A 21,007-nucleotide genomic window follows, 5' to 3' on the forward strand; every position below is an offset into this window, starting at 1 on the left:
ATCTGTAACACTGGGTGCCAATCGTAAACTCTCATTTACAACCCAAGCCCCAGACAGAGCTAGTTTTGCCTTCGAACAAGCAGAATTTTTGTCTGTATCAAGTAGCCTTGATCAACACTAAAGTGGCCACGGCTACAGCTGAAACTAATTAGTGTAAGCAGTTTTATTGCAGTTCACTGCAGTAGCTTCGCTGTCTTATACTGAAAATGGTTGTAGAGTAGGAAAAGGGTCATTTTGTATATAGCCATTATTGGAGAGTACAGTTATTTGACAGTATAAATATAACGTTTCGGTGAGAGTCAACAAAGAGTCAACAAAGTTTTAACAGTGCAACCCAATAACTGCATATTTTAAGCCCAACTAGGCCCCTATCCCTCGGCGAGGCTTCCCTCAAACATTGTATGTACAGCGTTTCAAGACTGAGCATCAGATCTACAATAGAAAGTAGCATTTGTTTCACGTTATCTTCCACCGCACACTCTTTTTGAGTTTACACAGTTACGGACTTTGTTTTCCAAAATTATTCTTTTTTCAACTTCAGATACTATTGCTCCGCACAGTTTATGTTTTGCATTTTTTCTTTTTAATTCAAAGTATGTGAATTATTAACAAATTGTAAGGGTAACAAAATGGTCGTTTGCCCCCTCCCCCACCTTTTTTATTTTGATTGCCCTCCTCAAATATCTACCGCACGAGTCATGTTGGTATTTAACTGAGGAGGCACAGTTAGAACGCACGTTGCAGCCCGCGGTTAAATGGACAGGTAAAAATGTAGTTTACAGAGCATGCGTATTGATCGCAGTCTATGAAATGACATGACTTCCATTTCAAATTCAAAATCAGTCGATTAAAAATATTCATTTCAAACAAGCAATTTTACGATAAATTACGAGCAGTTAGTCAAAAGGCCTTACTGCCAGATAGAAAGAATACTGTAAGACCTGTGAATGGCTTACCTTTTGCTTCATCATTTTTGAAGGGGACCTTAGATATATCCTGTATACAATCGATGTCTTTAAAACCAATACAAGCGAGCATATGTTTAAATTCATCATCACTTCCTTTGAAAGGGTAGTAGTGATGTTCATAACCCTGGAATATACCAAAGTGTGTATATTATATATATACAATTTTCATACTGAGAAGTTACAGTCACTAAGGTTTCAAGTAAATCTCTACCATTAAAGGACAAGTTTCAGCATCTGCCTTCGGGACCCCGCCTACTTGTGCAAAGGGCTAGGAAAAATCTTTTTAAAAAGTCATTTATACCGTTAGTAGTTTTAAATGTGAATATGACTGATTGCGTCCGGAAAACCAGAGCAACAACAACTTTCGTTAGGAACTTTTAATCTGACTTGACTTCGCTCAGCTGTACATGTCGAGGTTAACTTCGAGCACGCCGAAGCTGCTCCCATCGATAATTAGCGTCTCTCGTAGGGCTTTTTTCTGTGCGAATCAAGCGGATTCAGTAAAGATTAAGCGGATCAGCAGATTTCATCAAATAAGGTGGAGTTATTTCGGTGTTATATGACTAATAACAAAACTTCATTAAATATGCAAAGGAACCCTTAATTACCTTGACACTGCTCAGTGCTTCACACGACAATTAGATATTTATCACATCAATATCTGTAGCAGGTTTCACAAAATTTGGTGCCATGATTTCAGAGCTTTATCACTAATTACAAAGTTCAATAACTTTACACTACTAAATACTTCACAACACAGTAAGATATCTATCGGATCAGTATCTGCAGCAGATTTCATCAAATAACGTGGAGTTATTTTGGTGTTATATTACTAATAACAAAACTTCACTAACTTTGCAAATGAGCTGTTTATTAACTTGACACTGCTCAATGCTTTTCAGTGCAATTTGCTATATCAGATCAATATTTGTAGCAGGTATAATCAAATTTGTGTAGGTATTTCGGAGTTATATAACTAATTACAAAAGTTCGTTAAATATGCAAATGAGCAGATACTTGACAAGACACTCACAGTATCATCATAATGTTCTGAAATTGCCATCAGTGAACAGTTTCATGAAATACTGTTAGGTATTTCTTGATATATGTCGTTACTGTCATTATTGTCTCCATTGGAAAAGATTCTATGGAAACAATGATATTTCATATCCAGGCGCTCTTCTGTCAGCGTTTAAACAGACACACACACAGACACAGACATATGTCGCTACGACATTAGCTCACGTGTACACATCGTGAGTCTATGTAACTGCAACTATATTGTGCTCTGCCACGAATTCTGCATCTCATAGTAATGCTGAGATATTCTTTGCAGAGGAAGACATTGTTAATTACTCGAATTCCTCATCGACAACATATTTGTGAATCTTAAGGACACATTTTCCGGTTGATTTTCCGGTTGTGACAGGAACTCCTTTGGATACAAATTTTGTCCCTTTGCTTGCTGACTTAATTCTGTACTTACAGGTAGCAAACGTCTCCCAGAACTTAGTCAAAAAAAGTTATCTTTAGCTAAAGTTTTTCCCCTTAACATTCAGATACATTGATGATGTCATTTCTCTGAATAACTATCTCCCTGTGATTTGTCATCCTAAAATTGAGATTCAGTAACTATTGAATAAGCTTCTTCAGCTTCGTATGTAGATATTTTGTCTCGAGTTTCACTCTGATGGTAAGCTTTCCACTAGACTGTACGACAAGAGAGATGATTTTAACTTTACTGTCAATTTCGAATTCGCTCATCTAGACACCAACATTGCACTCTCGGCAGCCTATGGAGTACTCAAATCTCACCTTATTCGTCATGCGAGAGCATACAGCTCATATTGTGATATTGCAGCGAGACATTGCCACCTGTCTCGCTTATAACTCTCGACGAGTTGTTTAAACTATAGACAACGGCGTGTCTCGCGTTTTTGGCAAGTATCAAAGGCTTGACGATAAGTAGGATATGTCTCTCAGACCAGTGATCACTATGGCATCAGTGACACCAGTCTGTAGATCGATTCCAATTTTGGCTTACAATATATATTATAGCCCAAACATGGGATTATGTGCCCGAGGGTAGATGACCATTTGCCCGACGTAAGGAGGGCAAATGGTCTCCTGCCCCGAGGGTACATAGTCCAATGTTTGGGCTATAATGTTTTATTACATGCCTCTCTTACTCAGTTTGCACCAAAAATATTTACGTTTATTGGCAAAATATAGTCAAATGCTTTATTTTCATTTTAGACGAAAAACGGTTAAAAATAGAACGATTTTCATCATCGAATGGCGCATTGATATATTTAAACTACTGTTATGCGGTCTATCAATATTTTTATGCGAAATTTTCCAAAAACCGGATTCTCTGTGCAAAACATGAAATTTCAAGACTTTTGCATCCAACAGAGTTCAAGTTGAAAATAGTTCGGGTTCACTTTCAGTCCAGTGATGACTATGCAGCCCGCGACATCATCGGCGAGTTACCATTGAATCCTATGGAGCGCGCGACGTTCGATATACGAGGCATGTAATAATATTAGTATAAGGCGAATGCCATATGTAAGGCAGGATGCAATTACCCTTTCTAAAACTTGACATCACGTCTTGGTTGTTTTAGAGGACTTCCATATTTCTTTCATGACTATGACTATGGTATGTGTACGGCTACTCTGGTCATAGTCGGTGCTGTACTGTCTTGTCCTGTGTTTGTTACATACAATAACTATGTAAAACGACTTTTGACCCATGATTGTTTGACAACTTGTGGGTATAGTCACTAAAAATTCAGTATGCACCAGTTAATATGGCCCGGTGCATAGTAAACACAGTTGTAAATGAGATGTTACCTTCATGAATGCTTCCCACTTCGGACTTGTGTAGCTGTTGAGAACTATCACAATGTCAAGTACGTTTGGATTCTGTTGTGACATATTCATGAAACACTGGCCACCTGGTTTCAAACTCTGGTATATACCTTCCAAGGCAGTCTTGTAATCTTTCATCCAGTGTAAGGCAAAGTTTGCGACGACTTTGTCGAAAGAATTTCTGTACTCTTGATATGTGGACAGCTTTGTAGCATCGCTGACACTGTAGGTTATGTTCTTAGCTTTGGAGATTTGCTTGGCTTCTTTGATCATCTCCGGGGAGATATCAAAGGCTGCATGATTATACAAAATCCAAACATGAATAAATGAATTAATGAATCAATGCTTTATTTCACCAGATGCTTCACAGTATATACAATAATGAAAATGAAAAGAAACGATGTCTTGCTAAAGTTGTACAAAATTCAAAACAGAAAGAACATTGCAGCATTATATAATCTGGTGGGGACAATGAAAATAGTCTAATAGGACTAGTCGAGTTCATGGCCCCTGAGTATACTAATAATTATTCAGTACAAGCTTAAGTGTGATGGAGAATGGAAATATACACAGTTTTAATGCAAGTTCAGTAAATGATTTTTCAATGCGGACTTGAAAACTTGTCTACTTGACAATTGATTGAGATAGCTAGGCAGTGAATTCCAGTTGTCAAAGCTGCATACCTAATATTATGTAGTGAAAAGTCAAATTTGAGCTGGGACACGAAAATTTCAACTTGTGTTAAACGTGTTGGATACGAGTGCTTTGAAATCTTATAACAGTGTGAGGAAACTTTTATCGCATTGAGGACTAGAATGCAATATTTGTCCCTTCTCTTCTGTCATAGTGAACTTTTGAAGTCGTGATCGTGCGGAAACAAGACCAGAAAGGGTAATTTTTCTCTCCAAAATAGTAAAAGGTTTTAGATTTTGAAGCATCTGTATAATTATCCTTTGAAATTAATTGTATTGTACTTTGAAATAGCTTAACTACGTGAAGAAACCTTTTTTTCTTTCAGTGGCTGGTATACCAACAACTAGCTGTGAATACGCAGTGGTACTTTTGGCCATGGCCTATCGATCGATCTCTCTCGGGTCAAGGGTCATCGGAACACACTGTAGCGATAACCCTTGACCTGAGCGCGATCGATACGCCTTGCATAGTACCGCTGCGTAATCACAGCTAACACATGTCTTTTAGTAGAGACAATCACACGTAAAACATCAATTAAATATTATCGTAGATTATACAATGTATTGTTTCAGCATATGAGAGTTTGGCTTTTTTATTTTAATCAGTTGATGACAAGAATAAGCAAATATTTTGTAACAGTATTGAAAAGAGGCTCCCCTTTTCCTTATCCTAATCAGCCCCTTGTCTTTCATAGAAAGTCTCATCTCGCAATATTACCTATTATTGCATTATTTTCAGGATATAAAAAAATGGACTTAGCTGAAAATCGAAGAGTTGTTACAGAAGAGGTAGCTGTCTGGAACCAAGCTTGAGAACCCCAATTCATCTCTAATGTAGATTTAAACTTTCAAGGGTCAGTAACTGAATTTTGATAAGTTTCTGTATTTGTGTTCTTAATTAATCTAAGCTTTGGTAGCATGCTATGATCAACTATATGTTGCCGGAGAATAAGCTTTCACAGATGTGTAGTCTCCCTCATCAGATGCAAGGGTGGAATGAAAAAATTAAGGTTGAAAGCGACAGAAAATTCAGAGTAAAAATGTTCTCTCTGAATTACTGAATTTTCTTAAATTTTCACTCTGAATTTTCTGTCACTTTCTGCTTCAATTTTTCATTCCCCTTGCATCTGATGAAGGATACTTCACGTTATTGAAAGCTTATGCCCCTGTAACATTTAGTTGATCGTAGCCTGCTATCAAACCTAAGATTATAATTATTTTGTATTGTAGCTCAACGCGTTTCTTGTTCATAGCAACTGGATTTTAGCTTTGCTGTCATCTAAATAGGTGGATGTGTAGCATTGTACTCAAATTTGTACATAACAAGGTTTTTCTTCAAAACAGCCTGTACGATTCATTTAATATTTGGATTACAGGTTCCCCGGGATTACCCTAATCAGATATATTTAAATTATGATGAAATATGCAAATTTATGTTTTTGAGGCTGATTTTGTTATTTTTTTTTGTAAAATATTCTTCTCTTTTACTGACGTCTTCATTATTTGGTAAACATGTCCCTACTAATGACCTTAGTCAAAATTGTGCTAATTGTGATTAAATATTCGAATTTTTATATGTCACGGCAATTTTTGTCATTTTTGTCAAAAAATCTTTAAAAAATCTTCTTCAAACTGCTAATTTAACAGCTTTGATATTTAGGACATAGATCTGTACTGATAGCCTTTTTCAAATTGTTCAAATTATGGAGAAATTTGCAACTTTGTATTTTTAAGATATTAAAGACATTTCAGATATTTTAAGATATTAGGGATGACCAGAATGTGATATATTCAAGTTATGATGAAATCAACGTTTTCTTTTATTTTAAGGGCGATTTTTACCATTTTTTGTAAAAAACAGTTGTATAAAAATTAATAGCAGGGTACACGAGAATTTAAAGGTCTTTACGAATATGTTTTAATTTCTGAAAAGTAGATTTTTGAAATGTCACCGATTTATTTCAGGGTTTATTTAAAGATATTACAAACAAACAAACCTTTTGTTTATGAAGGACTTCGTTGGACAAGGAAATAGGTTTTATCCTGCCAAGGACCCACTTTCCCCACTTTCTGCATGTTGTGCCTTACTGTGACACTTTGACAACTTGACATGTTGTGTTTACTTTATTGTGGACAACTATATACCATGTGCACTAGAGAAGCCTTGACTAACTTTTTTTCTTCAAAATTTACAATTGTCTACACAAGAGGAAATGTCTTTAAGAAGCCATCTTACAAAAATGGAGTATGCATTTCATACATATACGTGTTTTCAACACAATAAGTAAGCCAAATTGTGAGCTTTTTCAGATGAGTTTTGTACCTTTAAACAAGTATGAACATAAAACGTAATCCACAATATTTAAGTAAAACCAGTTTTGTCATTACTTTGTTCATATTTTTTAAAACGATCTACAGTGTTTATGGGGATTTTTTATTGCTTATGTTTTGATAGGAGGGTGTTAACACCGTTGGTAGTTTCCTCTGACAAACTTTACATACAAAGTAGCAATGTTTATTTGCCGTTTTTATAGTAAATTATTGTATTTTACCGTATAAATGTTTTGTGCATTTTAGAATAAAATAATTTTACTGAATATCAGTGGTCTGTAATATTATTTCAAGGCTTGAACACCCCCTGAACGCCCAAAATTAAAGGTGTTCAACAAGCGCGCATCATGTGTTCTAGCCTTTAACACACTTATCGTTGAACGGCGTCCATGCGTTCAAAAAGTGTTACAGCCCTTTGAACGCGTAAATGCGTTCAATTTTTGAACCATTTCATATGCAACGAGTGTTCTGATATGGAACACCATTGTGTTCAATATAATGTCTGATGAACACGTAGCGTTCAAAATCTGCACACGTGTGTTCAAAAATTGAACGTTGGTTGAACACGTAGTGTTAAATTTCTGAACCTCTAGACGCGTTCAAAAAGTGTTACAAAAAGGCGTTTAACTGGTGTTCTATCCTTTAACACTTAACTTTACAGTGTAGACAGATAAATTTCACCTTGAAAAGGCTTCGAGCGCCAAAGATACCTATGAACAAACCAAGTCGCAATGCTGACAAACGCTCTTATGTTTTCTCACAGTCCTTAACGTACACAAATAAGACTTTGCACATCACATAAGCATGTGACTTTTTTTGTCGAGCTGGCCAGCAATCGAGTTGACGACCTTGTGACGACATCAGGTGGGTGGCGTAAGCGTCTTTTGCAATTTGAAGAGGCAATTTCTTGTTGCAATGGTCTTAGGACTTGTTGTAAATCCAACCGGCAAGCTGTTGTTTTGTGGGAGATGAAAATTTATGTGTTTAACTATCAATTTGAGATGAATATCAACTATTTTCAAACATGAAATCTGTTTTACGATCAACTTTATCAAAATTAGCTCATTGCTACCATGTTATCACTTTAACAATCATTGGTTTCTCGATGCTGATGTAAGGAGCGCGCAAACCATTCTACGTTCACTTTTCCCAACGGGTGCAATCCTTAATAATCCCTCTAATACCTCCACTTTACGATGCACTCGGATGTAAATCCTTGTACTTTGTAAATAACCTTTTATTATCTAGCCTGGTCTAGAGTTGACTCTTACCTGTTACTCTTGCAACTCGTTTCGACAAAAGTGCTGTCAGAGCGCCTACCCCACAGCCAACGTCTAGCAAAACATCTGTCCGATTCAATTGCATTGCCTGGGAAACCCCTTCCATGAACTTCGAGGCATGTGCAACCGACATGGGAGAAAATGTCTTCACCCGGCTGAAATTCATCGTGTTTATTGCGTACCCGTGGTGTCCTGTATCTCAATCGTTACTGAGGAATATGCGAAAGAAAGGTAGAAATAATGAACAATAGGTGGAAGTTTTGTATCTTAAATGATTAATTTATCTGCTTTACCCCATCAGTAGTCATTTTTTGTTCATTCACCACTATATCGAATTATTGATTCATTAAGTTAAGTATTTATTAATTTGTTTAGGTAAATCAGTGTGTTAGACTTATTCAAGTAACTTGTAAAACAAAGATCTGAAACACGAGTCTATTGCAGGCAAACATTCACATTAGTTTTGGTGTCAGTGAGAGTTTTGAAAACGTTGCAATTTGATTATTAGCTCATTCATATATTTAATGAACGTCTGTAATCAAAACTTGATGCAGTGGATTTAGTCGATCGTGTAAGATATACTAGTATTGGTCATACTTGTGTTATAGTGATGCCGAAAGTTTCAGAAACGTGCATATTTACTGGCTTATATTAAAATTAAATACACACAATTCGATGAAACATCATTGGTAAATTGCTCTTACTTAGAGTTAGATATCGTGTAAGTTTCATCGGCGTAATAAACGATAATTAGCTAATTTGATTTAACGAACTGGCAAGGCTAATTGGTCATACTTAATTTTCAATGATACCTAAAGTTTGGGAAGGATTAAATACTGGCTATCAACTCATTTGCATATTTATTTATTTTTTGTTATATTAAAGGCCAAATATCACAACTGAATGCACTGAATATTACCAGACTTCCCAAATATGTTGTTTATACTCATTGATGATTATGCCAAACGCTTGATGAGCACCATATACTGATTATTGGTTGATCTGCGTATTGAATGAATTTCTACAATTATGCCATGTATCAAAACTGTAGTTATTATATTCGATCAAACTTCCGAAGTACATTGGTCATGCTTAGATATAGTCAGGCTGAAAGTTTGACGAGGATGGTACATTTATCATTAAATTGATTGCATATTTCATGAACTTATGTAATTAGGCCATGCATCAAAATTGAAAGCATTAAATCTGATCCGACCTCTGGTCTGACTAAGGTTTGGTCATACTGTCACATTGATGACCGTGACGTAGTCATTATTTAATCATTTGTATAGTTAAAAACTTCCGTAATTTCCCTATATATCACCGGGACAGCTGAATGCACTAAATTTTGTCGTACTGGTGACGTACATTTGTATTGCTTGGGTTTAGTTATAATGATAGTTTGAAGAGGGCGACATATTATTATGGACTCGTGTGTATATTCCATGAAAGGCCACTTTCATGACCCCTGCATGACCTCCGCCATCTTAATTACGATTGCTGCTGATAGTTCCGGTCCGTCATATGATTTTCAGCTACACACAAGAGAACTGTGCCATACAAATGTTGTTCTCAAAATTGCTATGACATATCATCAAAAAAGAACGGGGTGCATTTCTATAGACTGAATATCTAAGCAAGCAGAAAATTTAGACGGGGTCATACGAGGGTCATGGAAACGGGCTAATTCGCTAAACGGGCCATATTTCAAAACTGTATTTACGCCATTTGCTATAAAACCAATAGTTTAAGGGCTTAGTACACTTATGATAAACTCATTTGCGTAAATTAGTAGCAATTGAAATCATACAATGTACATCAACACTGAGTGCGATACTATTCAGGTGATGACAATGTACGTACTATGAAGTTTTCAAATGTTCAATCATAGGCCACTTAAGTCTTACTTCGATTGATATAGTGTCATATGATTAACAGTAACAGCAAATTCACTTGTTAGTTATAGGTAAACCCTCAAGGAAGCATGCTTGGGTCCATGCTTTGCAACAGTTTCCTTTCCGTTTTTTCGAGGGTCTATGCTTATAATCACAACCGTTCACGAACGGGCAATTCAAAGCATCTACTAAAGCAATGTACAGGGTCTTCTATCCTTTTACCAGTTGCACATTTTGTATCCTCGGTTGTGGCCAGCATGTAAGTGTAAAGTCATTAGTTAATGTGGTGTACTTAAACGATCATATCGTCGTCTCTTTCAGTCGGATATTTAACATTAGTTACGATATTGACTTGAACATATCTAGTTTTGAGTCGCTGTGTGACCCTGCCACTTCCTGGAGTGTCTTATTCTGCCTGACAGCAAAGAGGCGTGGGACAGGTAGCGCCACGGATCGTGGCAAGTGTACGTTTTTAGGTGCTTTGGGTAATATTAGTATTACGAGTCATTCTGATGCTATGAACAGTAGATTACCCACCTTCTGAATTTTCTATTTTGTTGAGTTTACCGTTGCTGTCGATGTCAGCTGCCTTCTTTCAAAACAGTAAAGCCTTGTGTCATATGACCTTACCTCGGGGTCGTATTCTCTTTACACCACGTGACATTATTGCTAGTTCAGGGTTAAGTGGGTCAAAGTTGAACACATCGCTCATTGACTTTTCTGTCTATCTTTTCACTCTTGAATATATGTATGTTGTTAATACTACCTTATCATTTTACAAAAATTTTAATAGCCTTCAAAATGTACCGTAAACAAATACTTGAATTAATGACAGAGAGTCGGGGATAATAAAACAGTGGACATAAACTACAGTACTGTTTGGAATATAGCATTTCGTTACAAAGAGGGCCTCCCTTTCAGGCAAAGTAGACACAAGCACTGCCTTTTAAAAGAAAGGAAATTGTGTTGGAAATAAGTTGTTCACTAAGGAAGAGTTCAGTTATTATGGCCGGGGGTGGGATGGCAAATTCTTCCTGTGCATCAGTCAAAATAAGTGAACACCCTACCCAATGCACCAAAAATTGATAACCCCCTTTTAAGATGACAAAAAATTCATGACCCCCTCCCCCACATTGCTTGCACACACTTACACCTCTGGAGAGGGGTATATTCCCCAAAAAAGAGATTCTCAGATTTTTTTCAAATGACCTTCCTTACAAACTCACAAGGTGTTAATGTTCAAATTTCCCTTCTGACGTGCTATAATTTTGAAATTGCTCCTCAAAGGTACTGTACAGAAATTACAGGTGGATCGCAATATTTTTGCACAAGCGTGTGTGTACAAAATTTTAATATTTGGATTGAATTGATAATCAGCTGTTATTGATAATGTTGATTTACTATACATGGTAGTCTATGAAAGCTATGTATTACTTTTTTCAATAAAAAAACTATATCTAAGCATTTATGGATATTTGGTAATTGACATAGAAGTACTAATTGGAATAGGGTTGTTACGACTGGTATGTGGACAAAAAATTCACCAAAAATGTTCATCCACTATACACGGGAGCTATGATAAAATTGTGAATAATTTTTTTCCAATGAAAAACTTGCTATACTTGTGCATATACAGACGTTGAATAATTAACATAATTGTACTTGATTAGAATATGATGGTTAAAGATGTTCAAGAAATCTGATTGATTTTTGAATTTCACTGAAAATGTCCATCCACCAGACATAAAATCTATGAGGTTATCTATGAATAATTTTTTTCAAATACAAAAATAGGTGAATCTGTGTATTTATGTATTCTCGATTATTAATATTAATGTACTTGATTAGACTAGGGTGGTTACAAATGGATATGTGTGCAAGAAATTGGATTTTAGAATATCACCGAAATGTTGATTCACCATACATAGTAGTCTATGAGGAAACTATGAATAATTTTTTCCAATTCAAAACTATCTAAATCTGTGTATTTATGGACGTTTGATAATTCATTTTAAAGTACTTAGTTAGACTAGGATGGTTAAAGGTTGATATGTGTGCAAGAAATTGGATTTTGGAATTTCACCAAAATGTTGATTCACTATACATTGGAGTCTATGAGAAAACTATGAATAATTTTTTACAATGCTAGACTAAATTAATTTGTGCTTTTATAGGTGTTTGATAATTGATACAAATATACTTGATTCAAATAGGGTATTTGAAAGTTCAGATATTGACAACAATTATGATATTGGAATTTCACCTAAAAGTATAATTTCACTTTTCATAGTACTAGTAGTCTACAGGTAACTGTTAAATAATGTCCCTGACAAAACTTGCTATATCTCTAATATGTAAGTAATAGGAATTGTTCATTGCCCTCCGTGAGCTCGATTTACAATAAGACAAGCCTCAGAGTTGCCTGGTCAAGATGTTCATGTGACAGATAATTATACTTTTGTTCAGCTTTACAGTTAAATGACTTTAGAGAATGAAATCATGCAGCGAATCAGTTTTATCTCCTAAAATATTTCTGAACACTGAAACTTCTTTTTGACTGGACGGATACTTATGAAAATTAAGTGACCCCTCTGAGCTGTTTGAAAAATACATGAACCCCTTTGCAGTTTTCAAATTTAAGGTGAACCCCCTCCCCCCCGGATTTTGCCGGCCCATCCCGGCCGTAATAACTGAACGCTCCCTAAAAGAGTCGTTAAGACAGAGACTTGCCATTTGGTAATGTTGCATCTCCGCTCATATTCACAGTGACCACTCAGAGTGGTAATAAATGATATAGACGATTCTAGTGATGCCAAACCTCAAACACTGGTAATACAAACATGATCGTATAGTCTTGTGCTTTCGCCGTTTCGCGGGGGCTTCATTCAGATCGTTTTCCTTATATATATATATATATATATATATATATATATATATATATATATATATATATATATATATATATATATATATATATATATATATATATATATATATATATATATATATAACATAATCTTAGAGTTTTGATGGTCTCAACAAAACACAACTTATGGTTCTAACAGTGACAAACTTTCGCCTTGTTCACAAGGCATGTCAGGTCCAACTGATAGAATCCAGGGGTAAAATACAACTAACGGGAAAGTACAGATGTGAAAAAAGGAGTTCACTGTTATGAGCAGATGACAGGAACAATAGTAAAATAAGATTGAACTGGGATTGTCGGAACTTGATCGTGTCAATTACACGGTGTTTAGTCCATAGGGGAATGATGTGCGTAGTTTCTTGATCCAAAACGTTTCTCTGGCATCTACGTTGACCGGGTCTTTGTTGGTTATTTGTTCGATCGCAACAACTGTAAAGTTATCTTCTGAGTGTCCAGGACTATTATAATGGGGTGCAACCAGTGGGCTTGTAATATAATGCTGTCTTCTGATACAGCTACGATGACCACTGATGCGCTGTTTGAGGATATTAGTTGTCTGTCCGACGTACATTTGTTTACATTTACTACATATTATGCAATAAACTAATCATGATGACTTGCAGGTGAGATCGCCTCTAATTTTGAGGTGTTCTCCAGAGGTAGTGCTGGTGATGGTGTCCGTAGTTAATATGAATTTGCAATTGACGCATCGCGTAGCGTTGCATGGATGGGACGTGTTTAATCGATGACTTACTTTCTGTTCGTTGTGTACAAGGAGATCACGGAGGTTTTTACATCGTCTGTATGAAATCAATGGAATTGTAGGCATGGCGTCCTTTATAGTATCTGACTGCATAAGTATGTGATGATGATCAGAGACAATCTTTTAACATCGGGAGCCAATGGATTGTAATTGGTGACATATGTCAGTCTGGTTTCTGGTGATTTTGTTTAATACTGCAGTAAGTCTCTGCGGCTAAGTGTGCGAACTTTGTTAATTATCGGGGGATGTGCTTCTTCTTGTATCCAGATTTAGCAAGTTACCTGGCGAACGTATCAAGTCGATGTTCCATCCAAGTATCTTACGAACATATCGGATACGGATAGCTCCATTATACGGTACTGAGCGGAATATGTGGGGTGGATGACATGAAGTCGGGGAGATGTAGGATCCGGAATCTGTTGGTTTGATGTGTAGGTCATGTTTTTAGTCTATCCCTGTGTCGTATGATGATTACATCAAGGAATGTTCTGCTAGATTTGCTATATTCGACATCGAACTTGATTGTAGGATGGACACTGTTGATATGCTGTACATATTGTTGCAATTCGACTTCGGTGATAGTGAATAGTTCAATTAAGTCAGCAACAAGTCTTCTGTGGCACATAGAATAAACTGATGTACTGAATAGAAACGACTTACGAAACCAAGTCATATAGATATTGACATATCTGACAGCAAATGGGATCCCCGTTGCGATGCCCGTGACGACGAAAATACCCATCCTTAAACCAGAAATAGAAACATTCCCGACTTTGACTTATTACAGTGATTCATATCCTGTATCTTTTCATACAATATTTAGACAATTTTGGGACCAATCCTGACGGGTGTAGCATGCTAGCAGGGTACGCTTACCCATTCCGGACACATGGTACCACCACTAATTATCAGTGGTTCAGGATGGTCCTACTTAAATGTGTAATCACAATTATCCCATGGACCTGGTAATATATTACCTTGAATGGAAATGATTATTGGGCCAGTTTAATGTCATATTATTTGTCAAGACAAAACAACAAGTTTTATAATGTCTTTAATTTGTGTCATGGTGTATCGTGAATGAAGGCGTAGAGCAGTTTCCATTGCGACGAAACCTTCTTGGTGTGGTATGTTGGTATACAGACTGCGTAAATCAATAATAGTAAATCTCTCGGTAGTTGGGCATGTGTATTGTTAAAGTGGTTAAGATGGGCAAGGAATTCTGTAGAATCTTGCACAAGTTCGCCCCTGCAGTAATCAGCTTCTGTGGCTGTTAAGATGAAGTCTAACCAAAGAGCAGCTGGTCTACATTGACTATTTATATGGCTACAAATAGATCTACCAGGTGGAATAATATGGTTATCTAGTTGTTCTTGTGACAGCTTATGGATCTTCGGTAGAATGTAGAAGTATGCTTCCTCCGAATCGTCGATCGAATGTAGCTTCACTAATAACGTCATGGCGATAAAGAATGTTACAGTGTTCTTTCAATGATTTGATGACGGTTACAGTGACATCTGAATCTTCTCTTTCATAAAAAATCGTGTCATTCAGTTGTCGTCGGCATTCTTGATCGTAGTCGATTTTATTAAGCAGGACCAGAAATCCTACTTTGTCAGCTTTGGTGATAACTATGCTTTCGTTATCTTTGAGTTCATTAAGGCTGCGTTCAAAAATGGTGGGGCGGCTGGGGCTGGGGCTGGAGGAATCGTAATTGAAATCTGAGATCAAAAATTGTTAAGTCCCCCCAATTATCATATTGCCGTATATTTATTAGGAATGCACGCGGTATAAAAATAAATTGCGTAGTTCAGCACGCAGATGTTCAACACTACTTCTTATCAGCTGGTTGGAGAGCCATATACCAAGGGCAAGTTCTTAAATTGATTCATTTTTAATGCACAATGAACCCTTTGGGTTTATCAGTCTAAGCTGACTTGAGTTATCCAACTCCGGCCAGGTTAATGGCACCAGCTGAAAAACACGCAAAATGACAATCATGAGAGAGTATGAAAATGGTGTATTCCTGGCTACATTTTACCGAATTGTGAAAAACTGAGCACAGTGACCTACCGAAATTTTTTCTTTTTCAAAAGTACAAGACATATACAACTTAGATGCTACTTATAAGTGTTTTACAAAATTGACTATACTGGAAGGCCATCAAATTAATGTTTAATATCAGAAATTTCGGGTGTAATAATGGCAAATTGGTAAAAAGTAAATGGTTCCATCTAGCCACACATTTTCATTTAAATTCGAGTCTTTACTGTTAAAAGTTTTACTTTTGTGTTATTGTACGATGAGATGTGAAAATTTTTTATATGGTTTTATATATTGAGTTTATGTGATTTTAGCAAAACTGGACTTTTCCTCGTACATTTGTATAAATCAAGCATGGTTACCCATCTTTTTTCTCGAATATTTGATGTTGCTCATATGACAGAAATCAAAAATGCATCGTAACTGTTAGTCCCTAGTCTTCTATGTGTTGCTGTCTGGCCGAATCATGTGTACATGTATGTTTCACTGTCAAATTAAGTGTCCTATGACCGAAACTCTTCTTGAATTACATCAGAGTCAGAGCTATCACTGTCACTGCCAGTATGTAGTAGCGGGGCAGTAGCTGCATTTACTTTGAACACGATTGGAACTAATTTGGGAAAATGGATGAGAGTAATTATTAGGAAAATGTAACGAAATCGAAAATTTTACGGCTGAATTTTACAAAATGATAGAATAGTGTAAATTTGAAATATTGTTCTCATCGAACAAAACAACGAAAACACAACGATTATTGCATACCTCTTTCATCGGATTCATTTTCATGAAAAAAAAGTTCATTTTTGTTTAAATGTACTAAAGAAACAAGACAAAATGCTTAAAATTTCTCTAATTGACGACTTTTGAGTCAGGGCACTTTTGAAATGCCCCTGACTTTTTCGTGAATTTAAGGCTTCATAAACATTAAATTGAGTCAGGGCATTTAAAATAGTCGCTGAGGACGTTGGTTGACATTGTACAGGCGAAATGATACTTAGGGAAATGCGCGAAAGTACGCAAGTTGGGCACAACCGATCTGTTACTCAATCTTGATATTTGTACTTTAGATATATTTGCTGGTGACCAAAAGGTATGTGTATCAGACAATACTGTTACTAAAGTGGAAAGGAAAATGCAAAATGATGTTTTACCTGTGTCTGCATGGGTTTCAAATAATGTATGTCTATTAAGACCACTAAGACAAAATTTATGATTGCCGATTCACGTCCTAACGTCAATCATTTGCCCGACCTAAGTATTACTCTTAATACTCAGATTAATGTCATAATATATCCACTTTTTCTACCCTTCTTGGGATTGAAATCGATAATACCCTCCCTTGCTTTGCTCATATAGACATTTTGTGTAAGAAACTGTTAATGCGCATTGGAATTCTTAGGAAAATGAGACCCTTGACGCCATTAAATTATTGTGTTAGTGTATGATGCTACTTTTCTTCCTGCACTTGATTATTGTTGCACTGTATGGGCAACACCTCGAAGGCAAATCTACAAACGACTTTACAAACTCCAAAAGAGAGATGGTAGGGTTATATTGGGAGCAGATGTTGCAGTTTTGACAAACATTAAAATCCCCGGGGATTGTCTTGACGCAGACAACAAATTTAATCATAAATAGAGTGAAACAGTTTGAATACGTACTAGAAGTAGATAAACTAGAAATGACGGCTATGGTAAATTAATAGATATAAAACTGATATAAATAGATTCAGTAAAAAAAATCACAATCACTCAGCAAAAAGAGTATTAGACTCTGCAAAGTAAGAAACTATTTAAGGCCCGCTCAAAAGATTTTCTAAACCTGCCGGACTTTATGAAAACCGGCATATCATTCCAGTATTTCGCTATAGAATATGTAATGCTGTTTTTTGCTGTATAAGTTTACTTTTGGGTATAAAAAATTTCTATTCAATGTGAATGAGAAGAAGAGGCTTACCGATCAATTCAATGTGCATGGTGATGATTATTATACAAATCAAAATAAATTTACACGTCCGACATTTGCTTAATTTATTGATATTAAGAATACCAAGTCGATTAAATAAAGGTGCACTAAGTTCACAGAACTTCGAAATGTAAGTAAACGTACAATCTTCTGTTGAAGTTTTAGAAGTGGGGCAACCAAGTTTATGAAAGAATTGCCTCCAATTTCAATACAATAACTCATATAAGGTAGTAGTAAAGTGTTGGACATTAATATCATGACGGATTTTGGTAAAAGTGTCGGAAATGTGCAAAATATACCACCTTTTGGGCTGATTTTGTTAACAAACTAATTGATGTGGTGTTTCCATGAAAGAGAAGAACCGAGGGTGACACTGAGATACAGAGCATGAGGTGCCTGTTCAATCGGTATACAGTCAATAGACAAGTCACCTTCAGCGGAAATATGTTTATGTGGCGATTTAAAAACAAAGTAGATAGTTTTGTGAATATTTATGGTTAGTTTATTGGCTTTACACCAATCATAAACTTCATTAATTTCGTTGGTAAAAGAATTTAAGTTAAGGCATGTAGATTTAACTGAATAAAAAACACGTGTGTCATCAGCAAATAATCTAAACGGAACATAGTGGAAGATTTGTGGATATCTTTAATATAGATTAGAAAAAGAACTGGCCAAAATATAGAGCCTTTGAGGACACTACATAAAATACGATGTATATCTTAGGATGTTAATAAAATAATCGAATCAATTGGTCAAGCTGCCTTCTCTCCACATCATTAAAGTTCTAAAATGGACATAAAATATTTTCCACTCTGTAAACAATAACAATACCTGTTTAGGCTTCACATATCGTCATGTCACAGTCGTTGGGAATCAAGGTACAGAAAGCGAAATCGTATTATTGCTTTATTTTTGCCAAAGGTCAAAGATAATGTCAAGGACCACAAACCGATGAATTCTTTGTCATATCTGTGCCCATAGTTAAATACTGTTCTAATAAGCTACTGCTTCATTCCAAAGTTAATTAAACGTTGACTAAATTGACGTAGCCATGTCATTGTCACAACTTATTGTTTTAACTTAAGTACCCATTTAAATACCAGCATCATTGTCAATGTCAGTAAACGTCTCATGTCCAGACTTAATAAAAGGTAAAGTCGTTGATTGTTTCCTAGTCTCATTTTACTCGAAAACTGGTAGCTGCATTGTGTGGTAATGAACATACTGATAATGATACTTGAGTTAATTAAAGAAGCAGTGGTTAATATGTTTGAGTTAATGAAAGAGAGCTTCCGCGTTTGACCGTCTACAACTGTTTGTATTTTTGCCCACTTGGTAGAATGTTCGTCATAGAATTATAAATAAACTGTATGCGGACTTTGCTTGTAAGAAATAAGAATCACAACGTCCCAATTTTGAAATAAATACTTCATGTTTTTATAATAATTGTAACCATTGTCTTAAAAATAAAACAACAACAAAACTTGAAAGCTTATCATTAAATGTAAAATACAATACAGTAGGGGTAAAATGTCAAATTATGTAATAATCTATCTATACCGTCATCACAACACAGTGAGTTCGTTTGAAAATAAAATTTATACCTTAATAAGCATTCAAAAGTGGTAAAATGTCAAACTATGTAACAATCTATCTATACCATCAAAGCACGTTGAGTTCGTTTCAAAATACAATTAATACCTTAATAAGCATTCAAAAGTGGTAAAATGTCAAATTATGTAATAATCTATCTATACCATCATCAAAGCACATTGAGTTCGTTTGAAAATACAATTTATACCTTAATAAGCATTCAAAATCTGACATTCAAAATCTGGAAAATTGTGAAATTGTAAAGTGTTAATTTTACCTATTAAACCCTCAAAAAGATCAACAAATATTAAAATAAACACTATTTTCTCACGGAGGAGTACCATAGTCAATGAAATATTCGTGCTCTTCATTAAAGTATCCGTATTATCATTCTTTGAATCCTCTGCCTTATCATCCTTGACATTGGCCCTAAAAATGCTGAAACATCTTTCATGAATGTTGTATCCTAGTATCTCCAATATACAGCAAATTTCGCCATCTTTGACCAAGCACAGCCACATATATATTTATGAGAAATCACGTAAAATTCGTTCAATATGCAAATCAAATTTTGATTAAGTCTATTTAGATTAAGTCTATTTAGATTTACTCCATGTAAGAAAAGTTCATTAATTTTGAAATAAGTATATACTTGTATATATTTATAACAGCTTTCATGAATGTTGTGTCATGACATATTCAATATATACAGCAAGTTTCGTCAACTATGTTAAAGTCAATTTACATAAATATCCCTAAATAGGAAACTTCGTTAATTATGCAAATTAGTAATAACCTGAAGTGGTGCTTCAAGACTTCGACAATATTTTAACTCAGTATATTCGATGTACAAAGCACGTATTGTGAATTTGATCAAGTCTATTTACATACAAGTCGAATAAGAAAAGTTCATTGAATATGCAAATTAGACATTACTTTATCTAAAAGTGCCATAACAACTTTCATAAATGTTGTATCATAGTATCCCTTATATACACGTCAAGTCCACATGGTAACAGGACATTTACCCCCGAGACATTTAGTCCCCGGACATTTGCCACCTACCATTCCCCCACCCCCACCCCATGCTATTTACCACCGGACACTTACCACTCGGACACTTTCCACTAAAATACATTTACCACCCGGACAATTACCCAATCTCTTATAAAAATTAATTTTAAAGGATATCAGATTCATTATCTTTATTTTCAAACAGTTTCAACTTTGATTTGACATGGTATAGACCCTGTTTATGATTCAAACAGCCTTATGGAGTGTATTTTATATGTTGGTGATGAAGGAATTAGTAAATATTTTATGAAACATCTAACACACATTCTACCAGTAAAAAATGAAAATGAAAATTATGTGTGTAATATGACATTAAACTGGTCCAATAATCATTTTCATTCAAGGTGATACATTACCAGGTCCATGGGACATTTGACATTTACAAATTTAAGTAGGACCATCCTGAACCACTGATAGTTAGTGGTGGTACCAGGTGTCCGGAATGGTGTAAGCGTACCCTGCTAGCATGCTACACCCGCAACCCGTTTTTGACTATAAAAGACAAGAACGGAAAAAGAGACAAATATTGTTAGTTGCCCAGTGTTTGGGTCAAGGTTAGATTTAGGGTAAGCCAATAAAATTATTCGTATAGAGACATTAC

General features: G+C 35.6%; 1 protein-coding gene across 4 annotated transcripts in view; it reads right to left on the bottom strand.

The window, feature by feature from the left end:
• Positions 1–10,691, bottom strand: part of LOC139128437 (juvenile hormone acid O-methyltransferase-like) — a 57,873-nt gene extending 47,182 nt beyond the window's left edge. For 3 of the 4 annotated variants that reach the window (XR_011551299.1, XR_011551300.1, XM_070694207.1), the window contains exons 1-3: positions 10,577–10,674; positions 8,136–8,353; positions 3,824–4,134 (exon numbers count right to left, since the gene is read on the bottom strand). Coding sequence is in view for 2 of the 4 variants with exons in the window: in XM_070694207.1 (XP_070550308.1) it covers positions 3,824–4,134; positions 8,136–8,310 (486 nt within the window). In the remaining 2 variants the exon portion in view is untranslated. Of the gene's footprint in view, positions 1–956; positions 1,093–3,823; positions 4,135–8,135; positions 8,354–10,576 lie in introns of all 4 variants that reach the window. The other variant, XM_070694206.1, reaches the window with a different exon arrangement.
• Between the last annotated feature and the right edge of the window lie 10,316 nt (positions 10,692–21,007).

The sequence above is a fragment of the Ptychodera flava genome, unplaced genomic scaffold (genome assembly GCF_041260155.1).
Source record: "Ptychodera flava strain L36383 unplaced genomic scaffold, AS_Pfla_20210202 Scaffold_53__1_contigs__length_892398_pilon, whole genome shotgun sequence".
Classification (NCBI taxonomy): domain Eukaryota; kingdom Metazoa; phylum Hemichordata; class Enteropneusta; family Ptychoderidae; genus Ptychodera; species Ptychodera flava.